The 24084-nt window shown below is 45.5% G+C and overlaps 1 protein-coding gene across 4 annotated transcripts in view; it reads right to left on the reverse strand.

Moving 5' to 3' along the window:
• The window catches only part of SLC1A2 (solute carrier family 1 member 2), a 93700-nt gene that overhangs the window by 36383 nt on the left and 33233 nt on the right, over window positions 1–24084 (reverse strand). For all 4 annotated transcript variants that reach the window (XM_012803893.2, XM_012803889.2, XM_023509268.1 and 1 more), the window contains exons 2-6: window positions 18922–19061; window positions 16498–16650; window positions 13948–14198; window positions 7636–7804; window positions 2742–2868 (exon numbers count right to left, since the gene is read on the reverse strand). In XM_012803893.2, coding sequence (XP_012659347.1) covers window positions 2742–2868; window positions 7636–7804; window positions 13948–14198; window positions 16498–16650; window positions 18922–19051 — 830 coding nt within the window. In that variant the 5' untranslated portion in view covers window positions 19052–19061. The remainder of the gene's footprint in view (window positions 1–2741; window positions 2869–7635; window positions 7805–13947; window positions 14199–16497; window positions 16651–18921; window positions 19062–24084) is intronic.

The raw sequence follows: 24084 nt of genomic DNA on the forward strand, positions 1-24084 counted from the left end.
TGTGCCTGGATGAGGTAACCAGCAGATGCGGGAATTACTCATTCCATGAGTCTTATCCCTGCCTCACGGTGGCTCTTCCTCTCTTAGACATGATGCTAAATCTTTTCCATGACAGGAAACTGTTTAATCTGCACTACCATCCATTGCCTGGGGAGAAGGGAGGCTGCTGTACTTTATCCCACTGTGTTATCTGATTTCCTAGAAGCTTCCATTTCCTGCAAGGGTTCGGTGGAAATGTGTCTAGGAAGGAAGCTGCACATATTGCCCACGTCCCTGGCACTGCATTACAGAAACGTGGGCTGCACGCTGGGAGTAAGGATGCACACACTGCTAGACGTTCTAGGATACAAGGAAGATCCTAACATTTAAGCAAGAGACCTGTTCTGCTTTATGTATTATCATTTATTAAATCCGATGGATCTGAAGGACTTAAAAACATATTTTTTACAACACCACCATGTTACCTTAAATCTTCATACAAAAGAAATACCCAGAAATCTAACATTGCCTAGGAAGCTGAAGAATTAGTATAATAATAAAAGAGAACATATTATTTTACTAGCATCCTTTCTGTGTTTTAAAAGCACCATAAAACCATGGTCCAAACAAGCCAGGGCTATTAAATCTGGTTCCTGAAATCCCGAAGCTTTTAGCTACCCCATTTATTCCTGAAGTTTTCATAAGAACTGACTACAGGCACATGACTGTGGTTGATTCTGTGGAGATAAAAAAAAAAGTCAAGGACAGATTTTTGCCCTTATGAGCGACGGTGAAAGGCAGGACAAAGACAAAGATAATAAGCAGCTGGAGTTTCGATGGAAGACACCTGGACAAAAGTGGAGACACATCAGAGGAGGAGCAGGGAGAAGGTGGTAGGCCTGGAACGTGCAAAGATGGGAAATACATAACCCAGAGTTCCTGGGGAAACAGAACACAGATGTGGCCTGGGCTGAGAGTGGTTCCATTTTTTTCTAAGCAGACCGACAGGACCATCCTAGAAGTCTGAAACAAACACATAGAAAAAGCTTCCTGTCTGATAATACAGGACACCAGAAGGTTCCAATCACTGAAGCTTCCTTAATGGGGAAGTGGAGACTCCGGATCCCTGGGCTACACTAGAGTATAGAACCACTGACTATAAATGCACAGGAACTAAAGTGGAGACAATATTGCTTAGAGGATTCAAGCAACAACAACAACAAATACCTTGCTTCTGCATCAAGGATTTTAATACCCATATGAACCCCAGTTTTTCATTTTCCTGGCTATGTAATCTTAAGCCAGTTAATTCACCTTCAATGAGCCTCAGTTGAATTTTAAAATGGGAATAATAACACCATCTTTGCAAGGTTGTTGGGATTACATCTGATAGGTATTAAACCCTATCATGGCTCTTCACAGGGAAAAGGAAATCAATAAATGATAGCTTTTATGATAATAATGATCATGATGACGTTAAAAGAATCAACTGGGGCGGGGAACCTCCAGCCTTGGGGCCTTCTTGATCTTTGAGTGTGGCCTTTTGACTGAATACAAATTTTACAGAACAAATCCTTTTAATAACCAAATCTTGATTTTCCCTATAAAACCCCATGAGACCAGACTTCCAAAAGCACTTACAGTTTATATATCCTTGGAATTTCATTTTTGTGTGCAAGATGACCTAACGACCTGTTTTCTCTTCTACATGAGTCCTCATGTCTAAGACATTGCTTTTGGACACCAGAATCTTGGAGCAGCAGTTCCCCTGCACTCCCTGCGTCACGCCATGTCCCTGGTGCCTGCTCTTCATCTGTGTCTCTAATACCTTCAGTCCTAATGATTGGTTTTCTAAAATTGCCTCTTTTTTTTTCTTCCAGTGCAAGGATCAGCAAACGTTTTTATATAAAGATCCAGGCAGTAAATATTTTAGGTTTGGGGGCTATACAGACTCAGTGGCAACGATTAAACTTTGCCATTGTAATATGAAATCAGACACAGGCAATACATAAAGCAAATGGGCATGACTCTGTTTCAATAAAACTTTATGGGCACTGAATGTGAATTTCATGTAACTTTTATGTATCATGGAATATGATTCTTCTTTTGAATTTGGGGTTTTAGTCATTGTAATGGACTGAATATTTGTGCCCTCCCCCCCCATTTGCTCTCCTCTCCCCCACCTCCACTGCAAACTCATATGCTTCCAATACACTGTTGTTAAGAGGTGGGCCATCCGGGTGGTGATTAGAATTAGTGATTTTAACAAAAGAGGCCTGAGGGGGCCTTTTTGCCCTTTCTGCCATGTGAGGACACACACGTAGGAGCCATCTATAAAGAACGGCCCTCACCAGACACCAAATCTAGTAGCACCTTGATCTTTGACTTGTCTGCACCCTGATCTTGAGCTTCTGCTTCCAGAACTATAAGAAATAAATCTGTGTTGTTTATAAGCCACCCAGTCAATGGTTCTTTGTTATAGCAGCCTGAACTAAGACAGACATACAAAAACATAAAACCCATTCTTAACTCACTGGCTCTACAATGAGATGGCAAATTTGGCCAACGGCTATCATTTGCTAACCCTGCTTCTACTGGTAGCACCAAGAAAGAGATTTTCATCCCTCTCTCAAAGCCTTTCTGGAGTGCTATTTGATTAGTCCCTGCCCACTCTTTCTGGCTAGGAGGGCTCCAGTAATCTCTAGGGACCCCAACAGCGTCTCACAGCCCCCCAAAGAGGAAGTAAGAACAAGCCCACTTACCACATGATCATGATCACTAACTTCATTACGATCTCATTCAAGATGTTGAAGAATTCCACCATCAGCTTGGCCTGCTCACCCATCTTCCCCATGGCAATGCCAAAAGCAATGAAAAACCCTATCAGACCTGTTGGGTGAATCACAGTACACAGAAGGAAATCATGAAGTATGTGTTCTTTTTTTTCCCCTCATTCTTTCCGATTCCTGAATATGGAACCATGTTTTAATGCCCAGGAAGTAGGCATTAAAAGAACAAGGTGTTTTATTTCACACTGAAAGTCACTTTTCCCTTGACAATTACGGCTTTCCTTAACATTTTCCACAGGAGCAAGTTAAACGTTAAGTAGTGTTAGTTCTTTGAAGAAAATGAATCCATTTACATTTCTAAACTAATTTCTCTTCTCTCTCTCCTCTCACTTATGAGATCATATGAAACCATGTGTAAGTAGATTCCATCGTTATACAGATTAACAAGGCTTAGAAAGGCTTGTTGGGACTTGGGTATTACCATGAGAACTTTTGGAATGGCAGAGACCAATTAGTCCATACAGTCTTTGTTGGGGTTAAATCTAGATTGTTTAGCGTTATCCCAAATTAATGCATAGCGTCTGTGTTTCACTCTAGGAAAATCCTAAATGGGAATTTTTTTTTTTTTGATTGCTACACACCGACCATGAGAGGGAGGAGGAACGTGGAGAAGTCAAACAAAGCAGTCAGAAATCTAAAACAAGTAGGGTAACTGCAGTTGACCCAGTTGGTTTGAATTTAACCCATTATTTGTGAATTTGTCTTAATTCGTTTCTGGTCAAAATGGTAAGAATGCTTTCTTTTTAAATTTTATTTACATTTTTCAGGATCATAAAGACAACATAGATTTCACTGTCAGGCTTTGCAAGTCACTAACCCCTCAGGCCCTCTTTTTCCTTCCTTAATTTTTATCTAGGTTCAGCCCTGCTCCAGTGCCCCAGACTCCACGTCAATCCTTCCCACCACAGGCAGGAAGCATCCGAAGAGCTCGGTTCCCACCTCCTTCACAACAGCATCAGACTGTCCTGGATCTTGGAGTAGCTCCAGTACCCAACAATGGGTCTTATTTCTGTGTAGCTTTGCCTCATCCCCAGTGCCCAGGGTCCTGGGAAGCTGCCCTATACTTTAGTTTGTTCAAGGCTTAGCCTGGCTTTTCTCTCCCCCCTGTGCCAGTTAGCCCTCTCAGTGTCCCACCCCAGCCCACCGAGAGACTGGCTGTCTATAATGAGTGCCCATCACTATGAGCTGCCTGAACCCTGACCAGCTATTGCCAGTCTTGGGGCCCCAACTCTAACTACTTGTATGGGCCATAAAGCAATGTTGCAATACCTCTGGCTACAGGGCTTTGCTTGCCCACCTGCCATTTCCTTTGAAGTATGAGCCACTTCTCTTCTCAACCCCTCCCCCATCTTTTCTCCACACCTGCCCTATCCCACTTTGGCAGACTTAAAGTCCAGTTCCTTCCGACTGTATCCCATTTCCTATTGTGGGGGTAGGTGCTACCCCGGAGGTAGGTGCCACCTGGATTCTTGACCTATATCAGATAAATGATAGCACTATAATTTGATTCTCTTAGAAAGGAATTCTTTGTCTCTGAACTCTTAACTTTCCCCCTAGTCACCTACCCCACTAACCTCTCTACACATAGCACATGTCGCCTCGGACCATTTAACTACCCTTTGCTGAATTTTTTCCACCTTTAGCAAAAAGAATCTAGCACTTGCACTTGGGACTGTTAGTATTTGGTATTTAATATCTCCCATTTTAGCTTTCAGCCAGAAAGCTTGATGAGTGACTTCAGAAGTGAGTTTTGGGCACAGGAAAGAGAATAGCTTAGTGAGGATTAGAGCCAGGACAGAGTGGACTGGTTCTGTAGTAATATATGAAATCAATTTTCAATGTGAGTCCTTTTTTTAAGCCCACAGAGAAGAGTTTGCAAGGTGGCTGGTGAAAAGGAATCAAGCTGAATATCCTGGCTGAGAATAGCTGAGGGTGCTTGGTTACTTCCATTTCAAGGGAAATGTACAAGCTATCAAGGTCCCAAAGAACTGGGATGAAAGCGCTCCCCTTGGTGTCAGCAGAAACTGGTCGTATCTGTGAGTACAGGAGACAGACTTTTAAAGGAGCCATTGGAGTTGGTTTCAGCAGTTGGGATTAGAGTAGAACCCAGACTTGCTTCTAGAGGGGGTTTTTAGGAGAGAAGCCGGTCCCTAAGGTAGTGGAAGGCCAGAGCCAGGGTTGTGTCTTCACTTTTTTGCAATGCTTAATCCTGGGGACTTTCCAAAGCCCAAAACAGGAAGACAGAAACACAAACTCAGAAAAAAAAAGCCACCCTCTCTGCCCTTGGAAGATCATGGAAAGAACCTTATTTCGCCATGATTTGTAAATTGGAAGTTTCTCAACAATCTAACTCCCCTCAGCTTCCCAGAGCCTTGATCTGCACTTGGATGGAAACCGACATTCATCGGGTTATTTCCCTCTGTAAACACTGCCTAATTGAAATCTCTCATTGGAACGGGGGTGTTCCATTTGAACAAAGCCCTCTTAGACTTCGTTGCTGGGGTCGAGAGAGTAGTGAGTTGTGTTGAAACTCCCCCGTACAGCCCAAGGTCATGTGACTTCCCAGAATCCACCAAGACTCTGGAACCCACCAGGAAGGTCTTTGAATTATTCACTCCAGAGCCTTGCCCCCATTACTCATGGCTGCAACCTCCTCCAGAGGCTGAAGAAAACAAAGATAGTAGAGTCTTCAGTTGTGACCAACCTAATGAACCAAGGGGGGTTTGGCTGGGTCACAGATATCTGGGTCATCAGGGAGAAGAGCTGCTCTGCGGTGGATGCTGAGGACTTTCACAAAACCTTCTGCCTCTCACCTCCCCCTCGCTGATTACTAGTAATGTGTACTGATTTTCCATCGCCTGGCAACCTAGTTAGCTTATCTCTTCCCTCACTCTCACTTGTGTAGCCAGCTTCCTGTCAGGCCAAATAACAAAGATCCCCTTTAAGACATTTATACTCTACTCTGAATAGATTTGGCTTGTACCCTTGCATTATGCACAGTACACTGTTATGATTTAAATAAAAATAAATACACTTTAAAAATGAAAGAAAGAAAGAACCCCTTCTGCTTTTCAGTGACTGGGTGGTCCTGTTCCCTCTCCCTCTTTCTGTCCACCATCCTGGGTGGGTAAGGAGTAAGGGCTACTAAATGGAGAACCAACAGGACACTCAATTGCTTTTAGAATTTCAGATCAACAATGAATTTCTGTTTTTTTTTTTTTAGTATTTGTATGTCCTATGAAATATTTGGAACAGACTAACAAATTATTTTTTGTTTATCAAAAATTCAAATTTGACTGGATATCTTGTATTTTATCTGGCTACCCAGCTAAGAAGACAGGACATTTGGTATTTTGGATGACAAAAGATGGAGAAGCCACTGAGCTAATCTAGTTCCTTTTTTTTTTTTTTTCTTTTTGTAGTTTTTGGCTGGGGCTGGGTTCGAACCCACCACCCCCAGTATATGGGGCCAGCACCCTACTCCTTGAGCCACAGGCACCGCCCTAAGCTAATCCATTTCTAAACAGCTGTCACCTGAGCTCTTAGAACTCTCATCTGGAGGGTCAGAAATCATTTATCCAGAGTCCCCATTCCTCCTAGGTCTTCTCTAAATGTCCTGTTTCTTGCCTTGGGGACACCATTCTGAGGGTGGATGGCAGGGAAATAGACCCATGGCGGGGGGAAACAGGGCAATTTGGAGCCACTCACATGATGGGAAATCTCTGTCTCAGGGTGGGGGTGTTTTTTAATGGAGCTCCTCAGCTCCTTTATAATGACTGTCACTCTATGCCTGAGCACACGGCACGTGCTCTATGCATGATCCTGTTCAATCCTCACACTGACCTATGAAACAAATGCCGATCCCATGTCCATTTTACAAATGAAGCTCAGAGGGGTGGATCAACTGGACTAAGGTCATGTAATCAGTAAGTGGTCCATATAGGGTTATAACCCAGGTCTGCCCACCTGCAGACCAAAAAACCTCTGGGACGGCACCTACCTCTGGGGTGACACCTGCCTCTACCTTAGGGGTGACACTTACCTCTGGGATGGCACCTACCCCTAGGGTGGCACCAACCTCTGGGGTGTCACCTACCTCTTGGGTGGCACTACCTCTGGAGTGGTACCTACCTGTGGGATGACACCTACCTCTGGGGTGACATCTACCTCTGGGATGGCACCTATCTGTGGAGTGGCACCTACTTCTGGCGTGGCACCTACCTCTGGGATGGCACCTACCTCCGGGGTGGCACCTACCTGGGAGATAGCATGCTAAGAAGGCACTGGGCTCAGGGAAAGGGCTTCTTGGGATCCCAGAAAGTTAAACAAATTCATCTCTAAAGTCCCTCTGGCATCTGCCCTAAAACTTTACCCTCCTGGTGGCACTGAGTTTGTTTTCAGACTGTGAAGGCTGGGGTGCTCTAGTCCCCACACCCAGCATAGCACTGGTATACAAGGGCAATCAAAAAATACTTAAGAAATGAAAGAAATGTATGTGTCACTTAACAACATGGAGAGTCAGAGAAAGGGACTTGCCAATGCTATCGCAGAGTCGGGACCATGCCTAGAGACAGAGAGTCAGTCCCCTGTGTTGCCATTCCCTGGTGATCTCTCTGCCCCCTTCCTCTCCCTTAATCACTCAGTGCTTATGCCTGGGGACCCTCCAGCTGCTCCCCAGAGAGAATTCCTGCTCCCCCTGGAGGACAGAGGAGGTACTGTGTTTGAGAAGGAGGGTGGGAGAGGTTGGGCATTGTCAGGGAGCCTGAAACCTCCCTGAGGAGGGGCCCTAGGCGGCCTCCTAGCCTACCTAGGACATTCATGCCGTCCTTAAACTCCAGGCCTTTCTTGATAACCATCGTCGTCTCCTCAGGAGCCTCAGTCACGGTTTCATTCAACAGAGAGACAACTGTGCTGGTCGCATTGGCTTCCTCGTCTGACGAAGGTGCCACGGAGACTCTCTTCGTCACTGTTTGAATCTAATGCAGTGAGGAGAAAAAAAGCATAAGGTTGAGCTATGATCTGAAAGGTAAGAGAAATAAATAAAAAGCTTGTCCACTCGATACATGTGAAGGCTCCCAATATGTTAATAATAATTAAGAAATGCCAAAACAGGGTTACAAAAATTTGACAATTTTTAATAGGTTTATGTTTAACAAAGTGGTATTTTATTACACACATGCAGCGAGGTATAATCATACCAATCACAGATAATTACATTTAAAAATTACTTTGTAAGTGTATTATAAGGAGTGTGGTCCAATAATGGGATGAAAGCTTAAAATTGGGGGATGGACATCTTCCCAATTCTTCCTCATTCTCATTATGAGAATGGAAGAAATAGTTCAAGGATATATCAAATGTCTAATCTGGATGCTCTTGGCAATTGTGAAACCCAGTTCAACAGTCCTCCAGGCTCCATATGATGGGTCCCAGATCCAGGCAAGAGTAGGCAGAAGAGAGCCTCAGCAGGGGTCAGATCAGCCCCTCATGATCCATCTGCTCTCCTCTGCCTGACTCCTCTCAGGCAGAGTCATCACAGGCTGCCATTAAGGAGTTTGGGTCCTTCTTGACCCAGGCTCTGCTGGGAATCTCCATCTGGGCACCAAATGTGCCAGCTGCCACCAGCCACCATGGCAAAAGCATTTGCTCATATTTCAGATCCAAATGAAAGGTGGGAAGACACCCTCTCCTTCTGGGCCATGATGCCAACCAAGCCTTGCTCGATGTTCCCCAGGCATCTCTGTGCAGATGGCTCACGAGGAACCTCTCATGCTATTCCTCGACATTCGTGGGAACGGTCCTATTTTTAAAGGTGCCAGGCACCCTACATGCAGAGTGCTATAAAAATCCACATTTGAGCTCAAAAAAATGCCACCTCCAGAGGCATTAAAATAAAACTCAATGCAGAATCCTAGAATGTCAGGACTGGCCCATCATGGGTAACAGATGGCTGGGCCCTGAATAGATACGGAAGGGGATGCATGGGGAAGGCAAGTGACTTGTCGGATGTCATAGAGTTATTGGCAGAACTGGGACTTCAACTCAGATGACCTGACCTCTATTGAGTTATTTCCTCTGTCTGTGCTGTATTATTAAACTACATGGACCCAGCCTCACCACTCTGGGCTCACTAGTAAGCAATGCTGAACTGACCAGCTGTCTGCAGTGGGGCAGCAGGGAGGCCAGCATTCTCTGAGGTGAGGTAGGTGCTCTCTGCTCTGGCCTGGCCATGTACTCTTGTGCCTAGGGAGGACAGACAGCTCCCTGGCCCCTTCACCTGGGCAACACTGGTGTAAAGAGGGAATGTAGGAGTGATCAGAAGGAAACTTTCTGTGAACAACAGAGTCACACTCCCAGGAAATAAAAGGAGATCCAAGCCCTATCCTGAGAAAGCTAAGGAAGCCACAGCTTGAGTTAAAAGGAGGTCACAGGCCTAAAAAATGGTGGCTGAAGGATCACATTGGAGGCCAGGTACTTTAGGTATTATGTAGAATATCTCTGTGTCAACAGTAGCCTCTTAAAGCTCACAGGGCTGAGTAACTAACCCAAGGAAGCTTGCTAGTTAGTTGCTGAAGCAGGGACGGGGGGAGAGGGGGATGGCCACACTACACCCTCCTCGGAACTTGGCTCTGTGGGGAGCTGGCCCTCTTGTGTGTGGAGCGGGGGTCTGATCAGAGACAGTGAGGGAGGGAGAACCCAGTGGCTCCTAGGGAGAACCTAGTGACCCCTTCATAAAGGTGACTTATGTTGGAACCCAAAATCCAGTTTCCAAATAGCATGGGCCAGTGACCTAAGTTGAAGCTGAGACTTGACCACTGCAACTTGGGCCTAGTTCTCTCCCCGAGTTCGGGATTCACAGAACCTAGTTGGGTTGGGCAGTTTTATGTTGTGCTGCTATCACAGAATACCTAAAACCAGGTAATTTATAATGAACAGAAATTGATTTTTTCACAGTTCTAGAGGCTGGGAAGTCCAAGGTGACAGTGTCAGCGTCTAGTGAGGGCCTTCTTGCTGCAGCATCACATGGCAGCAGGCAGAAAGGCCAAGAGAGAGCAAGAGGGGCTGAACCTGCCCTGTGATAGCAGCACAAACCCCACCCACAAGACTTCATGGCCTTATCACTGGATAAAGGTCCCACTTCTTAATACTGTTACAATGGCAACTACATTTCAGCATGAGTTTTGGAGGGAACTAACATTCAAACCATAGTATGTGCCAACTCCAGTCTACCCAAGCACAAGCCACCATCATTTCTCACCTTAAAACCTGCAAAGCCACCTGACTGACCTACCCACCTTCTTCTGATCTACCTACATGCTATAGGTAAATGGCTACCTAAGCCCCCTCTATATAAATAGCTGCCAGGTTTAATATAGAAAAACCATCATTTTCGTGCCTGAAGCTCTCTTAATTTAGAAACCCCAATCCAACTGGGTCCTGCATGTGCTGGGTTTCACCTTTCTCCACTGATGACACCCTCACTCTGGCCTCATAGCACCTCCCTTCTCTTCTCTGAACACACTAAGTACTTTTGAGCCTGTGCCTCAGTCTAGATGGCTCTTCCCCAGACTTGGAAGAGGTTTCATACAGGTTTCCTCTTCCTTCCCCAGCTTGTTCTGCTGCCCTAACATCTCAGCTCAAACATCTCCCCTAGTTACCACCCAGTCCATCGTCCTGCTCTCGGCGTGTGCCCATCTTAATGTCCACGTCCCTTGCATGCCTCCCTGGTGTCTGTGGTGGTCTGGCTCCCTCCCCTCCCCTGGGGCAGGGACCTTGTCCATCTCAACCCTGTGGCTTTCTCATGCAAGGCAGAGAGCCTGGCAGCCAGTCAGGCACGCAAGTATTGGCTGAGTGAATGTACATAGATCACGGAATTTTCTGGAAGAAAAGGCGTGTGTGGTCTCAGTTATGGGGCTTGATTTAATGCTGTCAGGCCACACTTTATAGCCAATTACTCTCTTGGAAGCCTTACCTTGGTTTAGACCCAGCCCTAAACAGCAAACAGGGGACCTCCCTGCTCTCAAAGACACAGGGACCTGCCTTGAGCAAGCCAGGTCCTGCCACCCTAGGGGAGGCTGCAGCCTCTGCTCTGGTGACAGCTCGCCTTCCCCTTTATCTCTCTATTTTTAACACTGGTCAGGAAGCCCCCTCCACTTGAGAGAGGTAATTTTAAATCACTTCCAGCTGTCCTTCACGGACACAGAAGGCACCTCTCGGGTGCCCTTTCTGACTGGGAATGTCACATCCTTTCATACAGGTTTCCTCTCCTCGAGACCTCTTGAAGCCCTCCTTACCAGGCTTAATGTCTCTGTACCCTCCCTCACCCTGAGGTACAGGACTCTACAGTATTGTGCCACAGGACTCAGATTGTGCCACCCCAAAGCAGTGGCAGTTCTCAACCTTTCTAATGCTGTAGCCCTTTAATACAGTTCCTGTGGGTTGCAACCCACAGGTTGAGAACCACTGCCCCAAAGGACCTTGGCCCTGAGCTTACTGGAGACTAAGCTCAGTTCTCACAGGAATTTTGGTAGTGAAGGGGTAGGGTTAGGGCTGGTGGGGCAGGGAATAGCTTCCATCCCAGGGTCACAGATAGTTCCCCTTGCTGTGGACAGCTATATGCGAAGATTGCCCATCAATCAGAGAGGTTGCTGAATGTGAGGCTGGCTGATCCCTCAAAAGCACCCCCGAGGACCACAGCAACAGTGCTGGGAGGCTGCCTGCTTCTTGGTCCTGCCGTCTGGACTGAGATGATGACGGGTGTCTCCTTCTTGCACAGAGCATGGCCATGACTGGGGACAGGATGGAGCCCAAATCTGCCTTTCCCAGGCCCTACCATGGTCCCCCTACCTCATCTTCCATCAGCCCAGGTTCTGGCAGCTATAGTTCCAGAGTACTCTTTCCAAAATGTTCAGAATAGACTCAGTGCCCAATTGTGCCTGTCACTCCAGAGCAAGTCAATTCTCTTTCTCAGCAGGCTGGCTGAGGGTGAGCACATCATACAGAGGCAGCCTGGAGGCCACCCCCTCCGCAGCCAGCTTCTGTTCACTCCCTGACTTCCCCTGCCTGGAATGATTTTCATCAATATAGGGTCTTGGTACGTGTGCCAGCAAAATGACACTTAAAATCAGAGAAGCTATCCCAACCCAGAGCAAACTGGGCTTAACAGTGGTTGACATCTGCTTTTCAGGACCGGCTGGGAATGCAGACTTCTACCTATTTCCCACCTTCACTCTTCTGGGACTCCCTGGAAAAAAATGAAGGAGGCTCCTCAATTCTAGCTTAGTTCCCACCCAGGCGACTAGGAAGCGTGCGCTACCCTAAGCCTTGGGACTCGAAATAGGCTAGTGACAGGTCGGTTGCTCCTCTCAGCAGAATCATCCATTTTTAAGTCACGAGATTTAAAAAGTACATACATGGGGAAGCAGTTGATAGGAATACACAGTGCTACAAATTTTTACTGTGTCACTTTGCAGCATCCAGCAAATTCAAATTATAAAACCTTTTGCCAGGACATTTTCACTTCTAGAAATGTATCCTGTAGAAACACTATGTATTCATTGAAAAAAGGACAGTGACGACTCTAAAATGAAAAGCAAGTGCAACATGGCACGTAATTCACTGGAGATGAATTCTTCTAAGTGTGACGCACACACGCGTATGTGGCAAAGAATATAAATGAGAAGAGACAAAACGCTCAAAATGAATAAAATAGTGTGAGAGAAGGGGAGTGGGCGCTTCTGATTTTTACTTTATGTGCATCTATACAACTTCAACTTTTCATAATCTGCAAATATTACTTCCACAATTTAAAAAGTCCCAGACGCATCTTGGGGATTCTGGTTCTCTAGGGCATTTGTATTTTTTCACAGCATCACACGTGCTTTTGCTACATGGCCAAGTCTGAGAATCATTGGGTACTCTAGAGCAGTGGTTCTCAACCTGTGGGTCACGACCCACAGGAACTGTATTAAAAGGCCGTGGCATTAGGAAGGTTGAGAACCACTGCTCTAGAGGGTTGTGGGCAAGGCTGATGAAAATGTGCCAAGAGGACGACTCAGAGACAGGTACATAAAGGAGAAGAAGAGATATAAGAAAAAAGAGATGGCTTGGTGGTTATGGCACCAGCCACAGGCACCAAGACTGGCAGGTTCAAACCCATCCAGGGCCAGCTGAACAACAATGACATCTACAACAAAAAAAATAGCCAGGCATTGTGGTGGGTGCCTGTAGTCCCAACTACCGTGTTTCCCTCAAAATAAGACACTGTCTTATATTTATTTTTTCTCAAGAAGACACACTAGGGCTTATTTTCAGGGGATGTCTTCTTTTTATTAAGTATAATATAACAATCTATATTTATTCAAATACAGTTAAGTCATCTTCTTCTGGAACCTGACAGGGGGAGCCGACCTTGTTGTTGGGGCTGGCGCTAGTGATGTGTGAACTCCTCTCCCCTAGCCGTTCGCACATGCGCAGTAGGATGCCTGTGACTGCGGTTACCACACATGCACCCCCACAAGTGCCAACGGCTTGGGGAAAGGAGCTGTGGCAGATACAAGGTATTCCAGTCTTCCTTACCACTCGCCCCGAAATGCATGGTGTGGCATTTTGTATCTGCATAGCCACACCCATCACTAAGTCTTATTATCGGGGTAGGGCTTATATTTCACAAATGCATAGAAATCCTGCTAGGGCTTATTTTGGGGGTAGGTCTTATGTTGGGGGAAGCATGATACTTGGGAGACTGAGGCAAGAGAATTGCTTAAGACCAAGAGTTCGAGGTTGCTGTGAGCTGTGATGCCACAGTTCTCTATTGTGGGTGACACTCTAAGAGATTCTGTTTCAAAAAAAAAAAGAGAGAGAGAGAGAAGATTCAGAGCAATTAGATATGTAGTGAGCTATAAAAAAAAAGGGGGGGGGAAGGTATAAAGAAACAAAACCCTCAAGATTCCAGTCCCCAAATCCTGCCCCAGACCACCTCATACCACCCCTGGCTCTAGACGAAGATAATTAAATCTTAAGCAAACTGCTGCCCAGAGTTGATACATTGAAATAGTCTCTAACTTATTACCTTTACAACTTCAACTGGGGAAGAGGAAACATTAGAACTTTGGGTTACCTGTTGAAAACAAGCTTGAACAAGGTTTTCAGGGAAGAGATTTCGAATAAGGTCCAGGAAGGCATCTAGGCTGGACACTTCATCATTCTTCGTCCCAGGCCCCAGCTGTTTCTTGAGTTTGGGATCCCCTGGATGGATAGCCAGGACCAGGATGACCCCCAGCACAGCTGCAATGATGGTCGTGGACATGTAATACACCATGGCTCTTGTGCCTAAGCGGCCACTGGCTTTAGCATCCAGGCCTGATAACCCTAGATGGAAAGAAGTTCAGGTAGATTAATTGTTTGTATTAATGACCCATCTCCACATATCTATATGTGCATGCCTATGCCCTCATATTACTCAAGGACATTAACTGTTAACTAAACTTCCTCCTATAGAGTCTTCCCTGGTGTTCATAGGAGATTAGTCCCAGAACCCCTACATATCTCCTTATATAAAATGATATATTTGCATAGAACCTACACAAATCTTCCCATATACTTTAATCACCTCTAGATTATAATACCTAATAAAATGCAAATGCTGTGTAAATAGGTATTATACTGTATCTTAAAAGTTATACAAGATTGGACAGACAATTAAGTTTGCAAACTCATCCTAGAAAAAGTGCTATACACCTCCTTGCTGAATGTCACTTCAAAGTACTCCCGGTGGCCATCTGGGGACTGTAGTAATATTCAGCAATGAGGTATGTAGCACTTTTTCTAGGATAAGTTCAGGAACTTATCTGTCTGTCAGACTGTGTATTATTTTTATTGTTGTACATTTTTTCTATCAGGTTTTTTTTTCTCCCCCATTTTCCACCTGCAGTTGGTTGAACCCACAGATGTGTGACCCTCAGATAGAGGGCTGACAGTTCTGAGCGTTTTTGGTCAATCTCACAATTTGTAATTCTGTTTTCTAAGGGCATTTTCAAGAGTCTAGAGAACTAGGGAGAGTGGGGATTACCAGAGTTTACAGTCCATGACAACTTTTTTTGTCAATCTACATTAGCGAGTTCCTTTTTATTATAATTCTGAGATTACATCTTCTTCACTTTTTGGATGGTAAGGTATCCTTTCTTTTATGAAATTATGGTGCTGGTACATGGAGTTTTTTGACTTGTTTATTATCTTTTTTTGGTGTTCTCACTTGGAAAATTAAAAGGCTAGCCGCTCTCATGTCATCCTCGAAATGTCTTTTGAATATGTTGGTAATAAGTGAAAACAAGAGTCTAAGGGTAGTGAGTTAGCACAACCCTCTCATTCTCTGAGCAAGGTGTGAAGACCCACAGTTCCCAGCTGCCTGTGGGATTAGGGAACGCCTTGTAAAGCACCCGGCTGGGGGCTTCATCTGTACTGAGGGAGGTTAGAGAAAATTCCAAGCAAGTTACCAAAACTCCAGCCTCCCTCGGGTTTTTTTTTTTTCCAGTTGTTTCTTTAGTCTGTCTACTTCCTGGTTTCAGTTCCTGCTTTTACTAGACAGAGAGATTGACCTGCTTTCTGGAGACCAGTCCTTTTTGGCCATGGGGGAGGAAGTTATTGATGTGAGCGTCTCTGAATTAAGCTGACCCATGTATGACCTACTTTCTTTTCAACTCCAAGTCTAATTCTAGCCATTGGGAACTAGTTTCCTGACCAGACTGGCTAATGTATAGTCTGTTACATAGACACGGAGAACATGCTGTCTGGTTTGGAAGGAAGCATTTAAGGTAAAAGCACAGTTTCAATCTAGGGCTGAATTCTAAGATTCTGCTGAACCCCCCAGGTGCCCGAGTCCCAGTGTTTTAGGTCACTGGGGTCACCTGCTAAGTCTGTGTGACAACGAGGCTTAGCATCCAAACGTCTTGGGATTACTGGAGCCTCACTTTCTTCATAAAATGGTCAGTCCAGAGGGGCAACTTTTCAAGGCCACCTCATAGGTTGGTACTCAAATGTGAACCACAGCCCAGCTTCCTACCCTTAGTCTCTAAATGACACCAATTTATACCTATGTAAGCGACATTATTTGGTAAGGAGGAATCTACCAGTATATGCCCAAGGAGGAGGATAAAAAGTTTTCCAGATAAAATAGTTAATTCTTTTAGTTAAAAATTAATGGGCACGATGCCACACATTAAGGGCATCTGGGTGCCCATGCTGTGAAAGGCACAGAGGGCTTTCATTTGTAGTCCTTCATTTATTTGGAATGCCAGCCTTTCTCTATGCCCAATTACACAGTAAAGATAGTTTCCTTTTCCATATATTACCTGTATCGGTTTTTGAAAAAAGTATAGTACATCAAAAATTAAAATCTCTAGAGATATATCATCACTTGTAACGAGGGTGGGGGAGAAGCTGTGTCTCCGTTTCATCTTTGGCTGTTAGAGAGCCAGACCAAGAGAAGGGAAGCCTTTTTTTCTTTGGTGTTGTTGATTATCCCCATTTTAGAGACAGGAACATCAAGGCTCAGAAGTGAAATGACACAGATGACCGTGTTCACTCAACTGACTTGAGATTCTGTGGTCAATCCCAAAGCCAGAGCATGAGTATGAGCCACGTTAGCCGGGCACCAGGGAGGTGGTCTCACCTGTGATTAAGCTGGAGATGATCAGAGGGAGAATGAGCATTTTTAGCATCCTCATGAGTATATCTCCGGGGAAGGCTATTAACATAACCACATCTGGGTGGAGGGGAGATGCCAAGCGAAGAAGCCCTCCGCACACTGCCCCCAGGATGACGCCTGAAAGGAAGGGGGAAATCGGAATTTATTTTTGCTAGTCACATGGATAGCTCTGGGGACTCATTTCAGTGACGCTGACCTTTCTCATGCTTCAGCATTATTCGATGATGAATAACATGTAACAAAAACAACATTAGCCAAGTTCAATGACCAGCAAGAGAACATTCTGTACCTCTGACTATTCTAAAAGGCAGCTCCAGGAGTGCCAAGGAGAACCCTCTTGACACCCTGGCCACTTGCCACCAACTTCTTGGAGGATATTGTCCACTGGGACCCAGAACTGTCAGTAGAAATAACCCACAGTGCCAGCCAGTTGTTGGTCCCAGCCCAGGCCTGCCCATGTAACAAGGCACTTAATGTGTGCATTCTCCTTTTAACTGGGGACCAGATAAAAGGATATTTGATAGACCAAGCTCTATCCATTTTTTTTTCTTCTCACCTACTTTCTTCAGCTTCCAATAATTTCCCCACAGTTCACCCCCCACGTTTGTCCTTGACTACTGTGTCCTTGTACATAGTCGTTAGATCACTGGTCTTCTCAGAGTTCAAGGAGAAGCTTTAAAAGTATATAGTTTGGGAGGAAATAGCTCAGGCAGAGATGCTTGCAGGAACCTTTCATTTTACAGACTTAAAAGTCCCATGAGGAAAACTTCAGATCTCTGTGAGCAGGTGGCTATATAAATGACCCTTGTGGAAACCACAAGTCTGGTCATAGCGCTGCTGGTCAGAAGAAAGAAAGGGAATTCCTAGGAATGTGGGCTATGCTACTAATTTCTGGGGATGTGGAAGGAGGAATATGCCAAAAGCCTGAGTATCCTTTCCTCTACAGGTGAAAATCATATTGTTCAATTTCCTTAAGTCGTATGATGAATGAAATCAGCTTATGGAGGGTAACTCTTAGAAATCTCCAGCATGCCCGTGGTTTCTAATTAGGTGAACTGAGCTATATCAGCTCCCTGGGCCACTGGCATCATGATGTCTGGCTGAGAGGAGAGGCCAGGAATGGAGAGTGTGCAGGTGGCTGTGTGCAGGCGGGTAAGTGCAGGTGGGTGGGGAGGAAAAGTTGTTCATCCCTTCTCTGTGCAGCCTACTTGAGAGCTGAAGAGCAAGAGAGGGATCGAGAAAGGAAATGGTGTGGCTGTCATTGCAAGAACTGCAACTTGCCCTGTTTTCAATAAACCCTGGTGGAAAACTTGAGACAGAGATTATATCAACAGCACAAGAACAACCACAGCCTGGTGACGCTGGAAGGAGGGGAGGAGGACTTGCAAGACGGAGCTGAGCAGATCATGGCATCAGGACAAGCACAATATCCCACAGTGACCTCATTAGCTAACATGCTCAGCTAATCTGGAGAAGGTCTGACCCTCGGAGCTGTTGTAGTGGTGTTTTTGCAACTGCTGTTTACCTTGGTGCATGTGGTTCTCTAAGTATGGTCTGCTAACCAGTTGCTTTGGGATCACCTAGAACTGTGGTCCCCACCCCCTAGGCTGCAGACCAGTACTGGTCTGTGGCCAGTTAGGAACAGGGCTGCACAGCAGAGGGTGAGCAGTGGGCAAGCAAACAAAGCTTCATCTGTATTTACAGCCGCTCCCCATCACTCCCATCCCCGCCTGAGCTCTGCCTCTTGTCAGATCAGCAGCAGCATTAGATTTTCAGAAGACCGTGAAGCCTACTGTAAACCACGCATGCCGAGGATCTAGATGTGTGCTGCTTATGAGAATCTAATGCCTGATGATCTGAGGCGGTGGCCCTAAAAGTGAGGAGTGGCTGCAAATACAGATTATCATTAGCAGAGAGGTTTGACTGCACAGAGACCATAATAAATCAATTGCTTGCAGCCCCATATCAAAACCATCCCTCCATCCCTAGTTTGTGAAAAAATTGTCTTTCGTGAAGCTGGTCCCTGGTGCCAAAAGGCTGGGGCCCACTGACCTAGAAGGTTTGCTAAGATGCAGCTCCCAGGGCCTCACGTCAGATGACCCAAAGCAAAGTTCCTGTGAGTATGGTTTGTGAATCTGCCTGGTAACTAACACATAGGAAGTTTCTAAACATAAAATTTGAGAACCACAGGAATCCAAAGGAGGAGGAAAAACAGCTAGAGCAGGTGAAGGGAAGAGAGGATATCACCGAGGGAGGGATGCCCATGCAGCTGGGGTGTTAGGCAGAACTGTGGCTCCCCGTGGGTTGGGAGGGATGGCTCCTGGGACCAGCTCCTCAACATCACCAGGAGTGGGTGGGGGCTGGGACTGGGGGCTGCCAGGCACCTACCAAACACTGTCAGGGTGAGCAGGAGATTCTTCCCCAGCTTGGAGCACAAGCGCAGGCCCAGATTCCGGTGCTTGGGTTCCTCCGAGCTGAGGTGGCTGTCCAGCATCCGCACTTCCACCTGCTTGGGCATATTGTTGGCACTGAAACAGAAGCAAAAGCAGAGATTAGCACCCCGGGCTGCCTCCCCTATAGGCTGCAAGGGCTTAGGTGGTAGGAGCCTCCCCAGGCATAGCTGGAATCTATAACCATTAGCAGGAAAATAAAAACAAGAGTGACTAGGGGCACCCTGATTTCCAGTTCGTCTATAAGCAGGATGGCAGGATACACTGACGTGCCAGGTGTTCCCCTCCCCATTACCGTGGATCCTTTCAGTAAAGGAAAGGAATACCATTGGCAGCGGTAGCGTCTTCCCAAGAGTTGGGAAGTAACCCTGTAAAGGGGAGTGTCCTTGCCCATATTACAGAGCCTTTGCATAAGCCTTGCCCATCAGGGTTGCAAAGGCTAAAGAAATACATGCAAGTTACATCAAAATTAAACTGCCCCCAAACTCAAGCCTTATCACAAAAGCTGATAATTCAAGTTCCATCTCTCTTTTAGAAAAGATGGTACAAGTAAAAAAAAAAAAAATTCAATCTACTGTGGTTTTTAAAAGGTCACTTGCATTACCAGGATTCTGCTAAACTGCACAAGAGCCAACGACACTCTTGCTTTTCAAAGAAGTATGGCTGTAAGAAGGCTTTGATCGCCTTCATCTGTGGGTGCAGGCCAGCCCTCTGTTGGATTAATCCCATCTCAAGAGTCTGCCGAGTGGAGCCCACGCCAGGATAATGGGTACACTAGTTCTTTCCCTGCTTTGTCCTTTCCTGGGCCAGTAAGATCCCAAATTTAAGCTTAGTGAGGCTAATTTTCTACTTTGACATCTTAGAATGTTTTTTAGTCACCACTTATAAATGCCATCATTTGGTAAAAGACAAAGAAAGCCTTTAAGATTCCTAGGAAGGGAGTCTACTGTGTCCGAATAGACGACAGCACTTTCCGAGATACGAGGTGTTACCTTTATCCAGATTTTCTCACCATAGACTGAAGAAAACTTTGTTTGGAACCAATGCCAGTCTGCAAACCAGTGGTTTAGAAACTCTGGTTATAGTGGGAATAAGGTAGGGTTTAGAGTCAGAGAGCCTTGGCTTTGAATCCTGACTCCATCACTTGCTAACTGTGTGGTGTGTAGAGCGAAGGGCCAGGTGCCTACCTCCTAAAAATTAAACAAAAGCATGCTAGTGTGGGACCTGCCACAGGTGGCTCCTTCCTCTGGGGAACACAAAGAAGAGACATAACATTTGTCAACATCATGATAAGGATGACATTTAATGCAGGGGACTTACCCACCTGCACTGCCATTCCAAGAAGACTCTAAGAAGTTGACTTCCAGTCTCAAGTGTTAAGACCTAGGGACTAAATACAACCACTTGCTTTTTCATAATAGGCTGCTTAATATACTTACAACCAACATGTTTTAAAATTACGGATCATGTTGTATGGTCTGGCAAAATACCCAGAGGAAAGTATTGATCAAAATAATAAGCGTCTTACTCTCCATTCAATGGCCTAATTTTCTATGCATCTAGTTAATTTTTGAGACAACTTTTAATTTCCTGACTTATGTGTGCGCTTATGATCACCCAGACCATCTGAGAAAGAAAATAGGGCCTGGCTGCTCCCAGCACAGGGAAAAGGACCTTTCTGATCAGTGAGCAACAAATCTACCACTTGCCAAGTGAAACAGATGGAAAAGTCCTTTTTACAACACGGCAGGGGAAAATGATCAACATGATCTTTTTAACATGCATAGACCATATTTCTATGTTTGCACTGGGATCTTTTTGCATTTTTAAACATTTTTCCAGCCTATAATCTGAAGCCCACACTGGGAAATGGCGAACAAAGAAGGGAGGTGGTGTGTGCTCTGAAACAGGGAACGTAGTCCCTGAGCCAGCCTTGGGCAAAGCTCCGCAGTCCCCTCGAGACTGTTAATCTCCCTGCCTTCTGCTACATTTGAATCCTCTCTGCTGTTGAAATTAGAAGCAGGCACTCTGGTTGGTATTCAAGTAAGACTAGCAAGTATTGAACATAAACATTCTGGCAAGATCCAGATGACATAATGAAAGCATCCGGCATTAAAACAGCCATGTCAAAGTGAAAACACGCGAACGTTAGGTTAACATACACACCCCACCTGGCGGTGTGGCTGGATGTCTGCTGTACACATTCCCTACTTGTACCAATGGCTGCATATGTAATGGTTTGTTTTTTAGGCCATCCCAAAATGTCCCTGAAGCCCTGAATCCAAACAGCCACATCAAAGAGGCAGCTTCAGAATGTCATGAACCCACAAGTATTTATTGAGAGAATTCCTATGACTTGCCCTCTCGGAATTAAACAGACACTCTGGGCTTATAAGAGTTCCTGACATTTGCGCATAGAAAATAATTTTTAAAGTAAATCAGACACTTAGCTTGTAGCTGGAAACATGGGGGAATTTCCCAAGAACTCTATGTATAAATTCTCTGGTAGTCTAACGAGTCACTGTATCTCCCAGAACACAAAGAAAGCCCACAATGAGGACTACTATAGAATATGACATTATAGAGTATTACATAACATAATATAGAGGTACTTCTAAGAATATCTACTGGTGATTTTCAACCAGTGTGCCAAGAGAGGATCTTTGGTGTGCTGTGAAAATTTTTAAATATATTTAAAGTTATTTTAAGTTATTTTCAAAAGTACTTCAAAGCACAGTATGTCTATTTTTTTTTAACTCCTTTTTTGATCAACATAATTTAAGTGTGCCTTGGAAGGCCAACTGTAGGTTCAAGTGTTCCGTGAGATAAAGAAGGTTGAAAAACACTGCTCTATTACCCTAGCATAATGGATACAATTTTTAAAAATGTGCTCACACATAGCTATATGAATGCTAGTTATGAAACATATGGCAAAGGTGGCAGTAGTGGGAATAACCCGCATTTACTGGGCACAGCCTCAGTAGATGGTATCCTCAGTAATGAGTATGGCACTGTCCTTACCCTTAAGGAGCCTTTACTAAGGGAGGAAACAGAAACACGTTGCCTCCTCGGACCTGTCTGCTCTAAGTACAGGCTGTGATCAAGCTCCGCCCAGGGTGCTATGGGGAACTGTGAGAACAGTGCCTGACTCAGGTTTGGACAAGAGGAAGGGATGTCTGAGAAGGGCTCCCAGAAGGGGCTGATACCTGAGTTGAATATTAAAGAATGAATTGAATTGAAATGCCCACATTCTCCACCAGGGTGTGAGCCTTAGGAGAATAGGATGCCGATCTTCAACACCTAGTACCGAGCGCTTACAGAAAGAAATTAAGAACTAAAAAGGCCTCTTGCTTGTTCCTGGGAATGAGGCCTTTGCACAGACTGGCAGGCAACACACCACTTGGGCAAGCCTCTGGCCATTCTTGTATTTATCCCACAAATTTCTGCTGGGCACGTTTCAGGCTCTACCCTGTTTTAGGAGCTCAAGATATCGCAATAAGCAAACAAAAAAACCAAAACCCTTGATCTCATGGAGTGCCCGCTTTAGAACAAGTGAGTGGACAAATATATTTCAAGAGGCAGTAAGTGCTGGGAGAAGGAGATGAGGGTGGTGTGTGGGGAGGCAGTGTGATTTTGTATCAGGTGGCCAGGGTGGGCTTCTGGGAGGAGGAGACATTTGAACAGAAACCAGGAGGTAACGAAGAGTTCTCCTTAGGTTCATTATGCGATTTGTCTAGAGTTCAGCAAGTCAATGCAACATACACAATTTGGAAATCTGCGTAGCTACCCAGAGCCTAAAGCTTCCACCAGATGCAACCTCTGGTGTCCATGTGTCAGTTTTACAAGGATTCAAATGAATGGCAAATAAATAATGCGAGGCCCTATTGCTATCATGGATATGAGGGGCCCCTAGCCCCTAGCTCCCAGATCCTAGCTCCTAGCAAGAGGAGAAGTGGTCACCAGGGAGAGGCAGGTTGGACATAGGTGGAAAACCTGAGGTCTCAGCAGCCTGCAGGTTTGTTTCCAAGGCAATGAGCAAGAACTGCCAGACACAGCGTGGATAAGCCCACTGGATAAATACAATCAGTCATTTCGAGTATTGCAAGCTTACTCCCTTGTTAACACTCCCTTTCTACATCCTGTGGTCCAGACGGAACAAAGCAATAAAGAGTTTGAAAGCCCAGGTGGGGCCTGGGTGTACCACATCCATCAAGGCTAAGCTCTGCAACGCAGCTAACCACCTTGATTTCCACTTAGCACTGGCTTCCTGATTGTTGGAGGCTTCAGTAAACTGGCTAAGTCAGGTCTTTCCAAGGGCCTCCACTGCCCAACAAAGCGAGGCCACGTGATGGGACAGCTGTTGGGGTAATTAAAAACTTTAACAATGAGTCTATAATTTCCCTCAGCCTCAGTCTCTCCACTGAATTATTTAAACAGCTGTTAATTTTTGCAGTTGCTGCCCAGTTCTTTCTCATGCAAATCCACGTGAGTCCTATTTGAACAGCTAGCTCAGCTTATCGTGCAGAGCATCCTCTGGGACCCAAAAGGGAACATGTAATGGGGCTAATGTTAACTTTCAAACTATTCTCAGAACCTGCTTTACATTAGCGTCCGACTTCCCTCACTCTGCCAAGAGCCTCTAAGAACAGGCTCATGAGATGTGGTGCTGGACTCAGATTTCCTGTGGCACGCTTCAGCGTCACCGACCACATTCTTTTTTCCTCCTTCACTGGCTCAATAAGGTGGCAAAAGGACATTCCCCTAGGGAGCCAAAAAGGAACTGGCATGTTTCTCCTGGAGGACACAAGGGCTGCAATGGGCCTTCCCCAGCCTCACCTCTGCTGCCTAAGTCCAACCCTCATGAACAACACCGTGCCTGCTGAGGGGCCTTTCCCTAAGACAGCTGGATAAGGATGCTGGAAATACCCCTGGTGTCAGCTCTGAGCACCAAGCACCATGAGCCAGTGATTCTATGGTTGTCCCACAGCCATGATTTCCACAGCTCCCCAAAGAACACTGTAAAAAGGCCTGGGACTCCAAGGTGGTCTGGCATTTCCAGTAGCCTGCAAGACGCTCTACCTCTGCGAGGTTCTGTAAGACC

This window comes from Otolemur garnettii, unplaced genomic scaffold, assembly GCF_000181295.1.
Source record: "Otolemur garnettii isolate 467f Iridium unplaced genomic scaffold, OtoGar3 scaffold00001, whole genome shotgun sequence".
NCBI lineage: Eukaryota > Metazoa > Chordata > Mammalia > Primates > Galagidae > Otolemur > Otolemur garnettii.